The sequence below is a fragment of the Leguminivora glycinivorella genome, chromosome 1 (assembly GCF_023078275.1).
Source record: "Leguminivora glycinivorella isolate SPB_JAAS2020 chromosome 1, LegGlyc_1.1, whole genome shotgun sequence".
In the NCBI taxonomy this organism is placed as follows: Eukaryota; Metazoa; Arthropoda; class Insecta; order Lepidoptera; family Tortricidae; genus Leguminivora; species Leguminivora glycinivorella.
Window position 1 is genome coordinate 13,723,315 of NC_062971.1, and position 21,075 is coordinate 13,744,389.

General features: G+C 35.9%; 1 protein-coding gene across 3 annotated transcripts in view; it reads left to right on the top strand.

Annotated features, from left to right (window-relative positions):
• The window catches only part of LOC125236977 (myosuppressin-like), a 44,072-nt gene that overhangs the window by 15,679 nt on the left and 7,318 nt on the right, over positions 1–21,075 (top strand). The window contains exon 1 of one of the 3 annotated variants that reach the window (XM_048144005.1): positions 17,081–17,215. The exons of the other annotated variants lie outside the window; for them this stretch is intronic. Coding sequence (XP_047999962.1) covers positions 17,202–17,215 — 14 coding nt within the window. The 5' untranslated portion in view covers positions 17,081–17,201. Of the gene's footprint in view, positions 1–17,080; positions 17,216–21,075 lie in introns of those variants that run through there. 3 annotated transcript variants of the gene reach the window in all.

A 21,075-nucleotide genomic window follows, 5' to 3' on the forward strand; every position in this document is an offset into this window, starting at 1 on the left:
TTTTATTAAGGTAATTTATGGATTTCTCATTTTTAATACAAAATTGCAGTTTTGTTTTTGGTGTTAACGAACGTGGAAACATTTGACCCATCCCATTCAGTGCTAATCACGAAACATCGTCGTTTTGCCTCTATGACCCATTTTTGCTACATAGCGGGAAATCTATGTTATCGGCTACGCCGTAGTGACAGCGCTACGAACGTAGCTATGAATAGAATGTGTTAAACTTACAAAAGTATGAAATGGGAAAGCTTGAGAACAGGGCGCCACGAACGTCAGTACCTTATCCCCTATTCATTTTTATCCAAAATTGATAAAAGTAAAACTCTTGTCTCAAAACACCTTTCAGGCAAGCACGGGCCGACTCCTGAATAAATAAATAAATATATATTATAGGACATTATTTCACAGATTGACTGAGTCCCACGGCAAGCCCAAGAAGGCTTGTGTTGTGGGTACTCAGACAACGATATAATTATGTATATAATATACAAATACCTACTTATATACATAGAAAACATCCATGACTCAGGAAAAAATATCTGTGCTCAAATAAATGCCCTTACCGGGATTCGAACCCGGGACCGCGGATTAGCAGGTAGGATCACTACGTGCTAGGCCAGACCGGTCGTCTAAAACTATGTTAAGAAAGCGGCTCTGCTTAGGTACATGTAAAATTAAACAAATATTTACCTAAGTTTGAAAATTGACGATTTGAAAACCCGTCATATACCGTAAGTACCTTTTTAAGTGCCATAGGTAATACCATAACTATCTTTAGGATTGATGTCATAAGAGTAAATGCGTAAAATCACTTAGATCACGTGTTTATAGCCCACTTCGATGAGTGGGTGTTGATAAAATCAGTATTATATGCCGTCTTTAAATATAGTAATTCAATAAATATGGGTTTGATGTATAAACTTACGTATATGTACACCCACTATTACTCAAAGAAGTACAGATGTAGAAAAGATTTGCTTTCGAATTGTTACGGAAACGTACGAACGTGTCATGCTATTTCAGTGAGTGTCAGTACTGTCAGTACAAGATGTACTGACGTTGACTGAACTAGCAGGACAAATACGAACGTTTCCGAAGGAAACCCTTTTCGCACTACATCTGTACAAGTTGAAAGTTCCCGTGTATGGTCCATTTTTGAAATGGTCGTAGAACATTCTAGTCCATTACGATACAAGTGCGAAAAAAGGAAGTTCAAAACGAGTGGCGATAAATTAAAACACGACCGGAGGGAGTGTTTTAAGTCGACACGAGTTACGAATTTCCTTTTCGCATGTGTATCGTAAGACGTTTTTCAGTATTGATGGCCCTCCGAAATTTCGACATGACAAGAAATGTCCCACCTCTCGCACCAGTGCGTAAAAAAAGCACCATCTGTACTGAAATAGTACATTTCGATACAAGTGCGAAAAAGAGGAAGTTCGAAACGAGTGGCGATAAATTAAAACACAACCGAAGGGAGTGTTTTAAATCGACACGAGTTACGAATTTCCTTTTCGCACGTGTATCGAACGACGTTTTTCAGTACAGGTGGACCTCCGAAGTTTCGACCTGACATATATTGAACCACTTCTCGCACTAGTGCGTAAAAAAAGCACCACCTGTACTGAAAATTGTATTCTTTACTATTTAGGACAAATTTTATTTTTGGTGTACCTAACCCTGTTTATACACGGCAAGTTATGAACTTATAATATAGACTAGTACTTACCTATTCACCTAGTACGTTTGCTCGAGGCGTTAGAAGGCTCTCAGGGAGATGCGCTAAGCTGTTTGCCCTTCTTTCAGCTTCAAGGAAGGAAACTTGTACTATTCAGTGCTATTTTTCAATACCGTACCCATTTGTTCAATATTCATCTTTCAATCAAAGAAGAACTCATATTTACATGACATAACAGAAGGCTGTTTCATTGCATGTAACTTAACCGCTCTAAAACTTAATAATATTAGTACTTAGGTAGGTTTACCTTTTATAGTATGAGTAAAAATAACTGTAGCTGTAAATACCTAATTTTGACGACCGGTCTGGCTTAGTCGGTAGTGACCCTGCCTGCTACGCCTCGATCCCGGGTTCGAATCCCGGTAAGGGCATTTATTTATGTGATGAGCACAGATAGTTGTCCTGAGTCATGGATATTTTCAATGTATATAAGTATTTGTATCCATACTAATATTATAAATGGGAAAGTGTGTGTGTCTGTTTGTTTGTCCGTCTTTCACGGCAAAACGAAGCGACGAATTGATGTGATTTTTTAAGTGGAGATAGTTGAAGGGATGGAGAGTGACATAGGCTACTTTTTGTCTCTTACTAACGCGAGCGAAGCCGCGGACAAAAGCTAGTATTATACATATCGTTGTCTGAGTACCCACAACACGAGCCTTCTTGAGCTTACTGTGAGACTCAGTCTGTGTAAGAATTAATGTCCTATAATATTTATTAAATACTAACAACGAAAATTTGGTATTTGTTCATGGGATATTATGATGAGTAAAATACCTTACTCTCTTTTTATATCAGGAGTCAGGAGGCGTTAGTGTTGGAAATACATTATCTTCTGTTTTATTTTACTATTTTTGTTTTGATTTTTAAGGATTATCAACATAAAAGTCATTTGCCTTATAATATCTACAATATGATGATAATATTTGGTATTTCATTATCAAGTTCTAAAAAACCGATGACATGTAAGTTTCTTCCCGTGATCCCTTTCTTCCCGTGGGTGTCGTACAAGGCGACTATGGGATATGGGTTAAATTGTGGCGTAGGCGAGAGGCTGGCAACCTGTCACTGCAATGTCACAGTTTCGTTTTCTTTCAACCCCTTATTTGCCAAGAGTGGCACTGAAGCTTTAGTAGTTTCATGTGCTCTGCCTACCCCTTTATGGGATACAGGCGTGATTGTATGTATGTATGTATGTATGTAAGTTTCTGCTACAAAAAAACGTTGTTAAAAATTGTGTAAGTAACAAAGAATAAATTAGAGTGTGAGTTGCACTAAGCTGAATTTCTTTGTAATTCTCATAAAATATAAAACGCCTTGCAAGGATTCATATAACGAGTTTGTTGGCAGATTAGCCTGTGTGTTCAGGCCTTTATCGGCAGCTTTATGAAGGGCTATTGTGCCCACCTGCTTAGATCTATGCAACTTAACGCTTTGATGTAAATTACGCAAGAAGAAATTGTTTTCGATATCCTAAGATATTTAAAATACGTTACCTACTTATATGCAAAATCACAATTTTGGTTATTTCAACCCGTTCATTGCTATCTACTGCATGGAAAGTTGAGCAGTTTCATGTGCTCTTCTACCCCTTTTAGGAAAGCAGGCGTGAGTTTATGTATGTATGTTTTGTTGTTTAATCTAGTTGTATTCGTAGTGTGTTAAAATTGAGTTTGTAAGATGAAAAATAATTATCTGTAACACAACATACTCGTAACTCGATAAACGTAGAGCTAGCTCTTCCATCGTGCAACATTATTTATAAATTAATTTAAACAAACATTCATTTGAATCGATGGTTATTTTCCTCGATATAGTAATATGCATAATTGTACAAAGGTATATTTCACTGTGTTCAAAGTTGTTAACGAACTGAAAACGCTCATCTCACAACGCTCGCGCATATTTCTCTGTTTCATCCACTAGCTACTTAATGTTAGTTTTAGTGTCTAGTAAAAATAATCAAAATACTCGTATATATTATGTATATAAGTTAAACAAATGCTTGTCTCCCTCTGTCCGTCGTCTCTGTAACGTCGAGCTTTTAATCATAGCTGTTGCCAACTTAAGTCGTTGAGTTTCAAGTAGATTTTGTGTTGAAATTTTATATGAACTTTGTGTAGTGTTTTCCTTCAAAGTTCTCACTCTTTTAAGCAACAAAATGTCTCAACCTTTACCGCGTCATGGAAAAATCCTAATACTCACTCAAAAAGCGCTCGTAACCCCTGTCACTCGTTTTACAGAATACCTACTTACTTTACTAAATATGTAATGGAATCTGATACATGTGCAGATTTCAACCTTCTATGTTTTGGCTCCGAGTCTACGAGTTAGTCACAGTCAGTCAGCAATTCAGCATACTTATGCATAATATAGAATTATGTACACGTAAACAAACAAATAATAATAACATCAGGCCCCGTAGCCGAATGGCATTTCTCCGACGCCAAACGAAAGCGATACGCCGCTGGCTCTGTCGCGCCAATACGCAAGCGCGATAGAGATAGATATCTACTAGCGCTTCGTTTCGTGAACGTTTCGTGAGCGATTGTGCCATTCGGCTAGCCACCCAGGCTATTTAAATTACACAGGCTAGATGGACAAAATTAACCACCCTAAATCATGAAAAGTACAACAAAATTAATTATGGGGCATAACGTTCAAAAAACGCAATTTTTGTAACACTTGATACCTTAACATTTTGTCTAAATTAGGGGAAATTACCCCATTACCACCTGCTGGCAACAATTTACTTGTCAGAGGCATCTAAATTCGCATCGCTTTGAATGGCAAATTGCTCGTTACTGCTGTTTTGGAGGCGAGGGCAACACTGATACTGTTTCATAGGCGTATAATGTTTCGCAAATTATATTTTATTTTGAACACGTAAGTAAAACTCATCATCTCCGTAACACAATAGTCACTTCATTAGTGCTTCCGAGTGACTAGGAATGAAGTTTGGACTTTAACAAACGCATTGAGGCTGAGAAATTTGTAGACCTTGATTTCACAATTCACATGTAAAACACATTTCACATGTTTACTGATGCTGGTTCAAAGTATAATTTAAAATTATACATAAATCGCCGAATTATCGAAAGCTTAAAATTTTTCATGTGAACTTCGTCACCATTACTCATAATAGCTATCCATATACTAATATTATAAATGGGAAAGTGTGTGTGTCTGTTTGTTTGTCCGTCTTTCACGGCAAAATGGAGCGACAAATTGACGTGTTTTTAAGTGAGAGATAGTTGAAGGGATGGAGAGTGACATAGGCTACTATTTGTCTCTTTCTAACGTGAGCGAAGCTGCGGGCAAAAGCCAGTGTATAATAAAATATCATCATCATCCTCCTTGCGTTATCCCGGTATTTGCCACGGCTCATGAGAACCTTGCCAACTAAACCTAACATTTGGCGTAGGCACTAGTTTTACGAAAGCGACTGCCATCTGACCTTCCAAACCGAAGGGTAACTAGGCCTTATTGGAATTAGTCCGGTTTCCTCACGATGTTTTCCTTCACCGCAAAGCGACTGGCAAATATCAAATGACATTTCGCACATATGTTCCGAAAAACTCATTGGTACGAGCCGGGGTTCGAACCCGCGACCTCCGGATCGAGTCGCACGCTCTTACCACTAGGTTACCAGCGCTATAATAAAACACTATATTTTATCAAATTTAAAGGTACACTACGTGCGTAACTACTGTGACTGATTAGTATCAGGTACTTATATGCAGCAGTAGCGGCCGTTCATATAATTATTATTATACTCGTAATACACATGCAATTATGTAGATCATGAACCCATTTACATAAATGAATTACTTCCTAATCGAAAACCTATTTATAGACAACAATACAGCTAGGTACCTACTAATTATATATTTTAGTTTTTCACAGTTTGACAATTCGGTTTGTTGGGACTAGTCCTCTCTATTTAATCAAAACAAGTAAATATACTCGTAACTTTAAAAACTCCTAAACAAATAAATTAATATCACTGTTCAAAGAACGAATTCATTAAATACTATGATATGAATATAATATTAGTAATATTAGTAGATATATTAGAGAGAATGACGTCAAAATGAGAATCAAGAAAACTCATTTTATTAAACCGCGAATGTTTAGTTGTGGTCGCCAAACTACAGGGATCTAATGAACCGCAAAAGTAGTAGTGAGCTATCGTGAATAAAACTGAATACTAATAAAAAATATCTGTAACATATTAATTTACACTTAGATACTTAAGTTACAGCGGGGCAAAACTTGACTGGGGGGCAATTGTAACTAATCCATTTTTTCCATTATTACACTATGATGTTGAGTTCTACTTGTATCCTTGTGAGCACGCCTACCATAAGGCCTGATTCGTAACGAATTTTCCCAATTCAGAGTGCTTTTTCTTGGATAATTTCTACCTTACTTTATATATACATTCCACCATTCAAATTGCCAGAATCACAAAATTATTATGTTAAAATCATGTTTAAAAGGAATTCTCAACTAACTAGATAAACAAAATTAAAGTGATCGCTGAAAATAATTCGGCGACAAACTGCTGTCAAAAATTTGATTCCTGTTGACGAAACTTGCATTTAAATCATTTTCAACACTACCTGGCAACCAATAATATACCTAATCTGAAAGGCAATTTCTTTATGATTCCTGATATGATGAAACAATGTTAATGTAGATGAGTCTCCAAATATCTACTTTACCAGGAATTCAGTCGATGCAGTATCAGTTACCAGGCATTGGTTACTTTTTGATAGAAAAATCTACAACAAAAATTGCTGTAAGAAGCTGTTCGCAGATTTTATTTAATAATATTTACGATCTTTCAATTTTATTCTGACAATAGCTGGATATCATCCACCACAGTTATGAAGCCAGCAGCTTGCTAAAGCCAATGCTCTTGAAATCTGGTGAAAAAGTTGATTTAACGAAGTCCCACAGTATTCACCTATTAACCGGTATAGGATGGAGTGTCTAAGTAATTCATTCATTTAAATGACACCAACGATAAGCAACCAAAATATTTAAAAAAAGATAATCCTTGATAGGACTATCAACTAAGAATGTGTCAAAAAACTCTGTCGGATGTATGATGGAGGGCATACAACAAAACTTACAACAGCAAGGAAAAATGGAGAATGATGAATTTACTAACAAATAATAAATTTTGAATACTTTTTTAACACATTATAGAATAACAAACTTAGATTCGGCCGGCTTCGGTACCGTTAAGACAGTCTTGAATTTGGCAAATTCGTTACGAATCAGTCCTTATTTATAACCGGTGGACAATCTATCTAATAGTGCAAATATTGTAATTAACATGGAAAAAATGGACCAGTTACATTTGTCCCCCAGTCGAGATTTGCCCCGCTGTACCTTATTTAAATAAACAACGAATAAATGTTTTAAAAGATCGTAGGAATAACAAATTCGTACAATATGATTCAATTTCCATTTTAATTACGTCTTTTCATAATGTCAGAAATAAAATACTAAAATAATTAGTGCCGATACCTACATATAAGTAATAAATAAATAAATATTCAATAATCGTAGGTACATTTATTTCATTTACGAGTTGTGTTCATTAAAAAAAGCCGTTAAGTAATTGCACTGATACAAACAAGTAGAAATCTGCTTATTACATTAGTGTCATTTGGGCCCGCGGAGCTTTGTGAGCTGTCACGGACATCGAAATATGCGACAATTGTGTCAGATGCAATGAGCAGCGTAGACAGGTAACGCATATCCAATACAATAGCGTTGCGAAAAAACCATAGATTGAATCATTTTTCACCACACCAACTGGTAAAGGCTGTCTTGATTCTTCGAAAACTGTAGAGATAATTGCATTTTATCCACAAGAGTGCAAAGAAATTTCATGAAAATTTTAACTTGATGTCCTATTTAAGCTGGCTGGTAGAATCGACTTTTAAATGAGGATTTGGAATCATAAATGTTTATTAAATAGATGGATTTGATGTTTTTCAGTTAGCATTTCCTCGTGTTGGCGTGGTGAAATACGTTGTGTTTCAGTCGGTGGAAAATAGTACATTACATCAGAGGCCGGGAAAATGAGGATTTCCGGCCAAGTGGGTATATACGGCCGAGCGAGCGTGCGAGCGAGGCCGGATAGGGATACGAGGCCGGGAATCCGTTTTCACGCCGAGGCATGTATAGTGATTTTCTCAAACATACAATTAATTTAAAAAAAATGCTCTAAAGGACAATATTTTATAAAAAAAAAGTTACTTTGCAGGCCTAGGCCTAAAAAATAATATGAAATCTCTTTACAGTCCTCTCGAGTTGTTGCGCCCAAAAAGCGATACTTCCCAGCCCATTTTAAGGAACGTAAAGACAATATTTCATTGCATGTTTGAGAAAATGTATTTTTAACCTACGGGCCTTTAAACGCTCGCAACGCTCAAGATTACATTTTCTAATATTAGAATCTAATTGGTACGTGTTTTAGCCGCACCGCGCAACAACTTTTGCCCCCTTGTAAAACTAATAACTATTGTCTCAGATATTAACTCGTACCTATTACTTTTTTATGGATGCGTACCTCGAAAACTTTGAAAAGTGGAATGGAATGGATAGAATTAAACTACACAGCCACGAAAAAAAATACTATATACCAAAATTGTTTAATAATTAGGTAAACATCACGAAAAGTCATAATTCTCGGAGTTATCCGTCGTATCTCGGTTTCCTAATTTCATACATAACCTTAATATTAGGTTATCTTCACGCTTTGCTAAATACGTTGTATGCAAACGTGTTTTTGTGTCCCCCAGATTGTTCAAAGAACAGCACCGAAGCATGTCGCCTTTGTAAAGTAATTCTTTATCTAATTTATATATATTCCGTTTTCACGCTCTGCCTTTGTGTGCTTCATTCTATTTTTATGATAGAGTGCTTCAGCGCAGTTCACTGCTGACGCTATTGAAACTCCTTAACTTTAGGGTAAATTGTTAAAAAATAACCTATAATTGTCGATTTATAAAACTTCTTTTGTCCCGCTAGGCCGTAATCGTCACTCTCAATAATGTTTGACCCGTTATAGTTCATAGTTATTTATTCATTAACAAAAAAAAATTCCGATTCTGTCCTTCCTGGGAAAGAAACTATTAAGTAGCTGTGGTGTGCCGTTAAATAGAGGCCGTCTCGTCCCCATATATGGTTTTACACGAAAAGTGAACGACGGGCAACGCGAATAAAACGAGATAAATGCGTACTTATGTTAATTACATTTCTCTTCAAAGTATTAATTAGGTAGGTACGTTACATTTTTTTACTACAAAAAAAGGATATACCGTACCTAGTATAATGTAAGTATGAACAGATGTTGGAACTTTAGGAGTGCCTATCGTAACATCTGGTTTTACACTTATTATTAGAAATGAAAAATATTATACTTTCCCTGCCCCTCTACAGTCGTTTTGGATATCATACTCGTACATCCGTGGGTGCAACAATTTTAAAATATAGTTTGTAGCTAAAGTTCGAAGTTTCTGCAACTGTTTTTACCTTTCTTTTATTACTTAATTCCTTAACTCAAGTAAAGCAATATTGTATCTGAATTTTCGGCGCCTTTCGAACTTTTAGATCAGTGGCGGTCAAACTTTTTATTTCTGGGGACAAAATTTGAAGGGCCGATGGATCGAGGGCCGGATTAAATCCTTTCTCGGGCCGGATATGGCCTGCGGGCAGCTGCGGGCCGTGCCTTGCCCACCACTGTTTAGATAATGTTAAATTTAATTTTATATTTTTATTTTAGGTATATGTTAGGTATGTGTTTTATTTTTATATAATCAGCTATTTGATTTTTGTAGTGTTCTTGTATTTTTTGTTTTGCATTTCAAAGCACCTTCATTTTGCACCTAATTACGTACTTGAACTTCATAATTACTTGGATTTTAAATCATATAGTTCATTAAAAATTAAAACATATCGGCATCGACATAGAAATGTTTGTGGTCGCAATACCGGATCATTCCCTAAGGAAATTCCGTTCATACAGTTCAATCAAACTTTATTTAGACATACCTAATTGCTTTATTTTTATTGAACCAGCGAGCTACGCGAATCGAAGTTCCTACCTACATTCGATTTTACACGACTAGGAAATCCCACCATTTCGAAGTTGTAACTTGAATTAAGCGGATTGTTTGTCCAGCAATAGTTTATAATTAAAATTAAAAACCGGCCAAGAGCGTGTCGGGCCACGCTCAGTGTTAGGGTTCCGTAGTTTTCCGTATTTTTCTCAAAAACTACTGAACCTATCAAGTTCAAAACAATTTTCCTAGAAAGTTTTTATAAAGATCTACTATTGTGATTTTTTTCATATTTTTTGAACATAGGGTTCAAAAGTTAGAGGGGGGGGGACGCACTTTTTTTTTCCTTTAGAAGCGATTATTTCCGAAAATATTAATAATATAAAAAAACGATCTTAGTAAACCCTTCTTCATTTTTTAATACCTATCCAACAATATATCACACGTTGGGGTTTGAATGAAAAAAAATATCCGCCCCCACTTTACATGTAGGGGGGGTACCCTAATAAAACATTTTTTTCCATTTTTTATTTTTGCACTTTGTTGGTGTGATTGATATACATATCGGTACCAAGTTTCAGCTTTCTAGTGCTTACGGTTACTGAGATTATCCGCGGACGGACGGACGGACGGACGGACGGACGGACGGACGGACGGACAGACAGACATGGCGAAACTATAAGGGTTCCTAGTTGACTACGGAACCCTAAAAAGGCAAAATTGTAGTCGAGTGCATAGGTACGATTGATAATAATTGGGAGCACATGCTAAAATAAAGTGCGTGGCCAGTGTAGGGGTAGGTACCTACGTGTAAGCCACCATATTTGGCACTTCGACTGTGGCGATATTTAATACCTTGACTATTAAAGGAAATACGAATATCACATACCGATTCCCTCGGGCACTTTATGAAACCACATGAGCATGTGATTAATTCCTACTTTTGTGCCTCAAGAATCTCGCAATCACGTCGCGTTGTAACCACACAAAAACGTAAAATATTTGCAAACGGAAGGGAACAGTTACCACGGAGTGTGCTCGGCATATTTATTGTGCTGGCAATTAGTTCACAATGTAAGTAATTAACAAGGGCTCGTGGTAACGCATAATGTGGACGCAGGCTAATTCATCATGACCGCAGCTGTCACTTTTTGGCGCGCAAAGACTTTAAATGAAGAGCAAGTTTGAGATATTGTTGAAATTGTGTGTTTTGAATCTGTTAGTGTTATATAAGTTGGTGACTTCTTAGAGATTAATTGCTTATTCAGCGCAATGCAACGGCTCGTTCAAGGGACAACGAGGCGAGTCCCCTTTAGGTGAGAGCTTGAACTTGAAGTACAACTTGAAGTACGGTTTTTCCTGTATTATCGGCGACGGTCGTAGCGCTTAACTCCTTGTTCCGCTTGTGCTGTTGATCTCAAAGTTTCACTTGTCGAACACAGTGTATGCCGTGTAGGGTAGGTGCTATAATAATTTTGATTTATTTAAGTTAAATATAACCTTCAGGAAGTTACAGAACTATGAGTTATGAAGCCATGTAAACTTTAATCTCTATTTTCCTGTCTTTCCTTTCAGTTATATAGCCCATGCCTTGGCAATGATCAGGATCAAAGGCTTTTTTTTATCCTGATTAATCTACTGTGACTTTAGTGAAAACGGATTCGAATCTAAGCAATAAATTTTATTTACCAATTTAATTTCACCTGACATTGATACAGACGGCGGAGTATTCTGATGGACGCGCTTTAATACAGCTAATTCAGACAAGTGTGCGTAAACAGAGAAACAAATAAGGATGTATTTGGACACTACGGGGGCATCATGGAGCAAATAAAGCTCGGGCTGACAGTCGCCTGATTTACTTCGTATTAAAGGTGTCGGGCCAAAGCCGGTGGACTGGCTTGGAATAACTTATCGCAGGCGCCTTAAAAACTGTTTTGCTTTATTCGTTTTTGACTCTCTCTCTGTAAGTCCGAGCTATAATGAACTAAATTTTGTACACATATGCTTTTATCAAATTACTAGATAGGTTTATTTCATTCCATGAGTTCCCGCGCTGGGTTCAGATGAAATTATGTTAATTATGGCAATTATCATACATTTGAAAAGTAGGTATCAAATTATTTTGCTATATGAAGCCTAATGTAACTTGTAACTATAGGTAAGAAGCATTCTATGAACCAAAGCTATTAGACAGGAACAAACGCAGGTAATATGTTTTATTTAACTTTAATCCTTGAAAGTTAAATGAGAACAAACTGTACTAGTATGAAACGAAAGAACTTCGTTCCTTTACCTTTACGGTTATTACCCAGAATTTAAAGAGCGGAAAGTGCAGTTCTATTTTATATAAACTTAATAGTCTTAATAAGACCTTATGTTACCATTGGCCTTAGCTGAAACTGATGCATTTTGGTGAGCACCGCTACCGCTACCGTAGTAGTAGTTAAGAGTGTACCTATTTGTCGGTCTACGAGTATTTGCATTAGCTTATAATTTTTTCATACAAAATATATGAAAAGTAGCAATTACGTAGACGCAGATATATTTTCTTAGAATGACACGTTATGTTGTGACTGACAGCGGACATGGAAGAGAACGATCTTGCACCTCAGGATGCCGAAGACCGGGCAAAGTTTAGAAGACTGAGCAGGAAAGCGGACCCTGGCGCAAGGCCGGGAAAACGCTAGGTTGAGAAGAAGAAGAAGAAGACACGTTATTACCCGCCACAATCGGACACTTCTTCTTCTTGTGGTGCCTTGTCCATCTAATGGGCGTCGGCGGTCAGCATGGCATTAAGCTTTCTGGTCTTTGCCAACATCTTGAGGGTGGCTGCGTCAATCGGACACGGTGAACATTAAATAAGTTTCTTTGACGCTCCGTGAACCGAATACCTTATCACATTCACAAATTACCACGTCAAAAACTTCAGCCTTTTTGACCCTTAGCCAAAACTTGCAACTTCTTCAAAGTTTACTCAGCAGGCACAGACAATTTATTTACAAGTAAATGACTAGTTAGTATTCATGTATACGGGTCACTTTCCGCCATAATTGGTGTAGGCCTCAATTTGATAAGTTTATGAAATATTTACATTTCAAAGAAACGTTCGGTTTTTATGTGACCTTTTATTTTTGCTTCCATGGTTACTGTTTCAACATCGTAGTTTTACGTATACATACTAATTTACTCGTATCGTATCTTTGACAAATTTATAAATGTTTACTAAGTACCTATTTACTTTTTACAAGTTAGGTACCCTATTCAGTCTCCCAAAATATGTTACTTAAGGCATAAGATTTATAAGTTTATAATTGAAATCGAAAACCTCCATTTCGCATAAATTTCGTAGTAGTCATTTTATACGAGATTAACCATTACGACTTATTGAAAGGTTCCATTGTATAAACGAGATAAAAATATTATTTACTTATACTGTAAAATTGTCAACTCTCAGATCGCAAAGAAGAGGACACCTACGGACAAGTAATAGTGAGTTCGCAACCCGCAAACCGCACAGTCTGGCTAATTGTGGCATCAATTAGGTCGCCGCCGTTAAAGTGGTTCCGTATTAATACTGTTTCTGTGTTCTGCAGACACGACAGACCCACGCAAAATAAAATGGTTGGAAAATGTTATATTTTCTTTTTATAATAAGTAATTAAATGTTTATTCTGATACGAAACTTAGAACTCACAACTTCCGAAATTACAAATTTGTCGTCGATATAAATATGATTAACACCTACTTGTTCTTATTAGGCTTGGACGAGAAGGTAGATACCTACTACTGCAGTAGTTTCATAAAGGAACCAAAGTTATGTGTCCCACGAAAACTATTTCCAACCCTACTACAAGTTGGTTCGCTTCGTATAGGTAGGTACCAAAGTTATTCATTAGGAAAGACTGAAGGAAAATTGCAAAAGTAAATTAAGGCCACCAGAAATAGCTTAAAATCATAATTCGAAAGTTTCAATACGTCCTCTTTTCCGTGGTCAGATTTTTTTGGCAATAGGGAACTTGACTGTAGTTAAAATAAAATATTTTTTTTACTTGTCGACTGTAATCTGTCAATTAGGACACCACAGACTAAACTATAAGTGCTAACTTTTCAGTGTTGGATACTCTATGGCAGTTCCGACTCAATTATAATAAGCTCATTATAGTTGACTTTAGTTAACTGTAATAATTTCAAAAATAGAACTTCATACAATTTCTATACTAATTTGCGATACCTGGCAAATTTTCCTGCATCAAAACACATTTTTTTTTTATCTGTCGCGTTATCGGCCAATCAGAGACGGTTATTACAAACAATTGGTTGCTAGGTAATTCGATGTTGATACAACAGTGAACGACTCTATTAACATTAATTTTAACTTGCATGAATGATGATATTTCCGTCCATTGATGATGAAGATGATGACTCGTAGAAAAGGTATTGTATACAATACTGATATAATTAAGCTTTTCACTCTCGTACCGTACTATTAGGCCACTCAGCAAGCTTCGTGGCCTAAACATGGTACTCGACTGAAAAGCTTTGTATTATATCACGATTGTATAAAATACTGTTATACCATGCACGAAATAAAGCATCAGATAATTATAAGAAAAACATGGACAGAAGTTATTTTTAAATCCAATTTCTATTTAATAAGTCAGGTAGAAATATATAAAGTAACTGAGTTGACCGTGAGGTCACTCAATTCGATTTCATATAAATTCTATATTAGCAAGTCGTTCAAATTCGTTTTGACAGTTCTTAAAAAGAAGCTGATTTCAATAGGAGGCAAATATCCTATTTATTGGCGTTTCCGGTTATTTACTACTTGAAAATGATTCGAAGTTAATATAATTATGTTTACAATTAAATATGTTAATAGACTTCACGATTCTCTACTTTTGGCAATACGCGTAAAATGTTATGTTTATTGATAGCGCATGTTTAATATTGTATCTACAAAAAATATTTAAACAATTCGAAAGTTGCAATCCACTCTATCTAAACTATTGCATCGCCGTTTGCTTTGAGCTTTGCACGTTTGTCCTCGTTGAACTAGTCAATATTTACACTGCCACTACTGCCAGTCTAAAGTCTAAACTACATATTGTTCCATAAGACTTTAATCTCAAACTCAGTTACCTAAAGAGAATAGGGGACGATTCTCTATACAACGTCGGTATGGAAAATCGTCCTCATTTTCCTCACTTTAACTATGAAGATGTCCGAAGCCTGATTTCATATTTTCAAGTTAGAGTTGGAGCACTTTCGCAATAGGTATCCGATTCGATATCGGATGTAGGAAGAATGTCAAAGGCAAATGTGCATCTAGCTTTATCATGCGAACGTCTAAGGAGTGGAACTCACTTCCTGCATGTCTATTTCCAGCCCACTATAATTTGGATCTTTTTAAATCAAGACTGAATAGACATTTTTTGGGTAAACATGCTTCATCCTAGACTGCATCGGCACTTTCCATTCCTCATAAAAAAAAATGTCAATCCTCCTATCCTATCTTTTATCTAAGTAGGTAAATGAGTTTTCCGCTCGTCATTATTACAGTACTTAGTTAAAAAATTAAAAAATGGGAAATTGCATCATAACCCGGGTCATCCTCTTGTATAATGTCTTGTAAGCATAAGAAACTGTTTATTTACCTGCAAGTTCGCAATAAACCTATAAACACAAACGTAAATAGGTAATACGTACGTTTGTTTTGAAATAAAATCTGACTGTTTCGACTTAAGCGGATACAAAATAATGGGGGCTTGACCCTATTATTATGAAATAATTTATGAACGCTTAATTATTTGCGAGTAAAGTTTTATAATTTTCTCCGTGACGGAAATTCCATTTTTGTTCATATAAAAGTTTACGTAAAACAAAAGAATAAGTGTATTGTATTCCTTTGTAAGTAATTCTCTTGCGTTTTAATGCAGTTAATACAAGGCAAAGTTTGGTTCAAATAAGTATATACTCATATACCTACTAAACAGCTTTGGCACGTGATTTAATTGTTTTTTCCCCTCACTAGCTCGGAAACACGTGTTTTGTCCTTTAATACCAGCGGGTAAAAACGCATTTTATCCGCTAGTGGGAAAAGTAATTTGACCTTGAATAAAGTCAAATTAACTGCTTTAAAATTGATAAAAGTAGGTGAATCTAGTAATAAAGATGATTTACCACCTGTGGAACTACTGGAAGCAGTGATAAACGCATTTTTTGCGTTGTAGTTTCCTCGCTATAGTGAGGGGAAAAGTTTTGTGTTACACTCGGGTGCAAATGTATTTTACTTCTCGTGTGTTAAAAAACTCGCAAGTTCAGGATTCTATTCTATTATTCTCGCTTCGCTCGTGGTTCAACTATAGAATCCTTTCACTTGCTCGTTTTTCAATTCCACACTCGGCGTTAAAATACAACTTTGCCCCCTTGTATAACAAATAACTATTTCACCACACCTACTGGTAAAGGCTTTCTTTGCTATTCGAAAACAGATATCAAAATTGCATTTTATCCACAAGGGGACAAAGTAATTTAATACAAATTTTAACTCGATGTCTTAATCTGGCTGCTAGATCTTACCTGTAAATGATGATTTTGAATCATAAATATTGAATAAATTGATGGATTTGATTTCTTTTGATGTTTTATAGTTATATTTTGTTCATTTTGGTGTGATGAAAAAGTTTGTGTTTCACTCGGTGGCAAAGTTTGTTTAACCTTCGTGCCTTGATACCCTCGCAACGCTCAAGATTCCACTTTTTGAACCACTCGCTACGCTCGCGGTTCAATATTGGAATCTTTCGCTTGCTCAGGTATCAATATTGGCACGTGCGGTTAAACAACTACTTTGCCCCCTTGTAAAGCAAATAGTTATTTGAGTTGTGTTTATATTTATAATGAAGTCATGCCCGGATTAGGGTCCTAAATCCTTAAGGGCTAATCAGATTCACCCGGCCGTCAGTATCTTTCCATCGGAAGCCGACGTCTAAGCTAGGATTTAAATTTTCACAAGCCGAAATCTGTAAACAATATTAATGCTACAAAAGTGACCCACTCGACAGTAGTATATTAAGAAAAATAAATTCACGTTGGACGAAGTTGTGTTCTGGTTAGAGTTATGTTGGTTCGCCCATGACCTCGACTCGACTTCTTCTTGCTCACGTCTCCAATGAGAATATGAGACCTATCCAGTTCTTCCTCGTCACCGCGGTAGCGGCGCGTACGCATAATACGCAGCGCATTGATAAACTGCAATGCCGTTCAACCGGCGACGGTTAAAAATAGAATTAGATAAGATTCGCAAAATATAACCCTTCAAGTTCCTTTTCAAAATAGAAAGTTTTTTTTTGTGTGTTTCTTTTGGAAATGTGATGTCTTATTACAAGTAAGTAATTTTATTAGACAAATTAATTTATAATTCAAGTATTTTAATACTATGATTAAGTTTTATATTAACTTAATTATCTTATAATATCGTTACGATTATGCGGCGATAATCATATTTATGTTTTATAGACGGTAAATGGAAATACTATTTCTCTTAATTTAAAAAAAAAACAAATACTTTATTTTAAAATAGTGATATTCCTTTATTTTTGTCATATTACGACTAAAATAAATTTTGATAAGATTTGCTCGTACTTTTGCTGTCGCTTATTATAAATATCTTTGTTTTGATTTGAGGGCATTGAAACGCATTATCGGTTGCATCATAATTATCATAAATTAATAGTGAGAAATACACAAGGGAAACATCGTGAGGAAACCGGAATAATCCCAATAAGGATTTCGTAAAAGTAATTAATGCCTACGTCAAATCTTGAGATTAATGTCAAAGGTCATTATTAGCCGTGACGAATGCCGGGATAACGTACTATCAGCTACAAAAGTGGATGGCGAATTTATCAATGAATTTATTCATAATTTCTGCATGCACTTTTGCAGCTGATAGTACCTAAGGAGAATGATGATGAAATAGAACATCGTAGAACGTGATTCTATGGAACTAGTTTGTGTGTTGTGGAAACACCGGAACAGATTGGTTTTCTCCGTGTTATAATAACATAAAGCAACTTAACGGTAGACCATATTTAAATAATCTGTTGTCTTCATATTACCGTGCATTGTTGTGCCATGGACGATGTTTTTATAAGAAACTTTTAAAGGAAGAGAGGTATATTTATACACCTATCAGGATTTAAAACAAGGTGACGTAAAGCGGAGTTCTGAAATAGGCTAGTTTCCTATACTTAAAATAAAATATTTCATGCAGTGCACGAAATAAAGCACCACATTAATTAGAAGAAAAATATGGACAGTAGTTATCTAGTTATGTTTAATAAGTCAAAGATAAAGATATAATAGTACATTACTACAGAGGCCGGGACAAAGGGGGTTGCGGGCAACCCCATTTCCCGCCGAGGTATGTATAGTGCTTTTCTCAAACATGGTATGAAATAAATAAAGTCTACTGAAAATAGTAACTTTGGATGGCTGTATCTCCTAAACGGTGCGTCGTAGCGCAAAAATAATCGAATTTTCGTTCCCCTTTGATACCCCGTATACGCTTATAAAAAAACAAAAAGTAAAAAAAAAAATTCAAAAAAAAACGAAAAAAATTTTTTTTGTATGAAAACGCACCCAAAATCAAATATTGTCTAGGGCCCGTACCAGTTGCAGTCGGCACGTCTACAAAGCCCCTTATAGTTTTTTTTTTAATTGGCTAAATACCTGGATGTTATGTCACAATTATCTGTGTTTGGAAATTAAAAAAGAAGACTTTGCCGGCCTTGGCCTGCAAGGTTTGTATGAAATTCCATTATCTATCAATCGTCCTAGCCGCACCTGCAACGTCATACTTCGCTGCCAATTATAAGGCACATAACATCAATATTTCATACCATGTTTGAGAAAAATAAATTAATTGACCGTGCAGACGTCACTCCTCAGTATTTAATAGTAATTCCATTACCAAATCGATTTGACAGTTCTTAAAAAGAAGCTGATTTGACTAGTAGAAAACTAGCCTATTGTTGTCCTAATCCCCAATGTGCTAACTGCTAAGCTGAGCTATAAGTATAGTCGGCTGCAGTGGTTTGTACCGCCTTCATTAAGTAAATCGTGGTGTGATCCGCATACATACGCCCGATTACTGTTAATTTGAGTTACTTCATAAGGCTGATAGGTATTAAACTTCTTAGAAGACCGGAATTTGCTATGAATATTTTATGGCAGTGAATAATTATATTAATATACAAGTATACACCGTGTTTTTTTTGTTTTCCGTGAAATTCGACACGTCGTTATGTTCATTATCAGGAACCAGCCTGTATATCACTTATAGTTAAATTCGCCAAAAAAGTTCATCACTTTCATACACAATAAATGAATTTATTAGTGTGAGAGACCTTTAAGAATAACATTAATGTTAGTGTCAACTGATTGACGGCACATGTCAAAACAAATGACATTAATAGGCATTGTGAGACACGTGTTCAGCAATTATCATTATTTTTTTGATAACTCGATAACCGCAAGAGTTAAGACCCTAGTTTCTTAGATAAATCAATTTTATTGGATGTAATGAATCTTCCCTTAAAGTTAACGGAATTCAATAAAAACAGGGTGTATGTTCTAGTCTACCGCTTGTACATTCATCGCGAACACTACATTATTTAAAGCTAAAAACAACTAGCAGTATAAAATTATGTACAAATATCACAAACGTTTTGTATTACCGGGGATGAATGCCGAACCGGCCGGGCCAGAGGCTTACAATTATCCTAATTACATGAACTGGTCTCATTCAGGACCGGATTGCCCATTCAAGTTCCTCTCTGACCAAAATTTGCAGTAAAAACTAGGTATCCTGCTCAAATACTTGTATATACTCAACGACGCATATATGGGTGTGGGTGTGAGTTTGGGAAAGAAATCACTGGCCGGCAAAATTTTCAAACTGCTTCATATAGTTTTTATTTCTACTCGTCAATGAACGACATTTGTTTGATTTTGATGCAATATAAATATGTAATTATAGTTTTTTTTTCATATACAAATTCAAAGTCGACTAATACGTTAAATGTTCTTCACATTCATTTGAAGTTCATAAAAAATGGCGTCCACATCCACCCCAAATTAAACATATACCTACCCAAATATAATGTACAGCAGGTATACACCGTGTTTTTAGGGTTCCGTAGTCAACTAGGAACCCTTATAGTTTCGTCATGTCTGTCTGTCCGTCCGTCCGTCCGTCCGTCCGCGGATAATCTCAGTGACCGTTAGCACTAGAAAGCTGAAATTTGGTACCAATATGTATATCAATCACGCCGACAAAGTGCAAAAATAAAAAGTGGAAAAAATCAGGTTACCCCCCCCCCCTACACGTAAAGTGGGGAATGATTTTTTTTTCATTGCAATCCTAACGTGTGATATATTGTTGGATAGGTATGTATTTAAAAATGAATAAGGATTTACTAAAATCGTTTTTTGATAATATTCATATTTTCGGAAATAATCGCTCCTAAAGGGAAAAAAAGTGCGTCCCCCCTCTAACTTTTGAACCATATGTTTAAAAAATATGAAAAAAATCACAAAAGTAGAACTTTATAAAGACTTTCTAGGAAAATTGTTTTGAACTTGATAGGTTCAGTAGTTTTTGAGAAAAATACGGAAAACTACGGAACCCTACACTGAGCGTGGCCCGACACGCTCTTGGCCGGTTTTTTTTTTTTTTCCGTTAAATTCAACACATAGCTAGGTTTTTAGGTATGTAGCTACGTTTAGTTAAATTCGCAAAAAAAAGTTTTCATCATTTTCATACATAATAAATGAATTTATTAGTGTGAGAGACCCTTAAGAATAACATTCAAGTTAGTGTCAAGTGATTGACGGCACATGTCAAAACAAATAACATTAGGAATTGGTAAAGGTGTTCACACACGTGTTCGGTAATTATCTTTATTTTTTTAATAACTCGATAACCGTAAGAGTTAAGACGCTAGTTTCTTAGAGAAACTAATTGTATTTGATCTAAATAACCTTCCATTAAAGTTAACGGAATTCAGTAAAAACAGGTTGTATAATAAATAGACCCACTCTTTTCCCTATTCCCTAAGCGTTAAATGTCCCGGTCCCGGTAAAGAATTGAATTGATTTTCCAATGACTGCTATGTGGAGGACTGGGGCCCATTTCTCGCAAGTTATTAGTCTAATAATATTAGTGTGTTGTCATTGCAACCC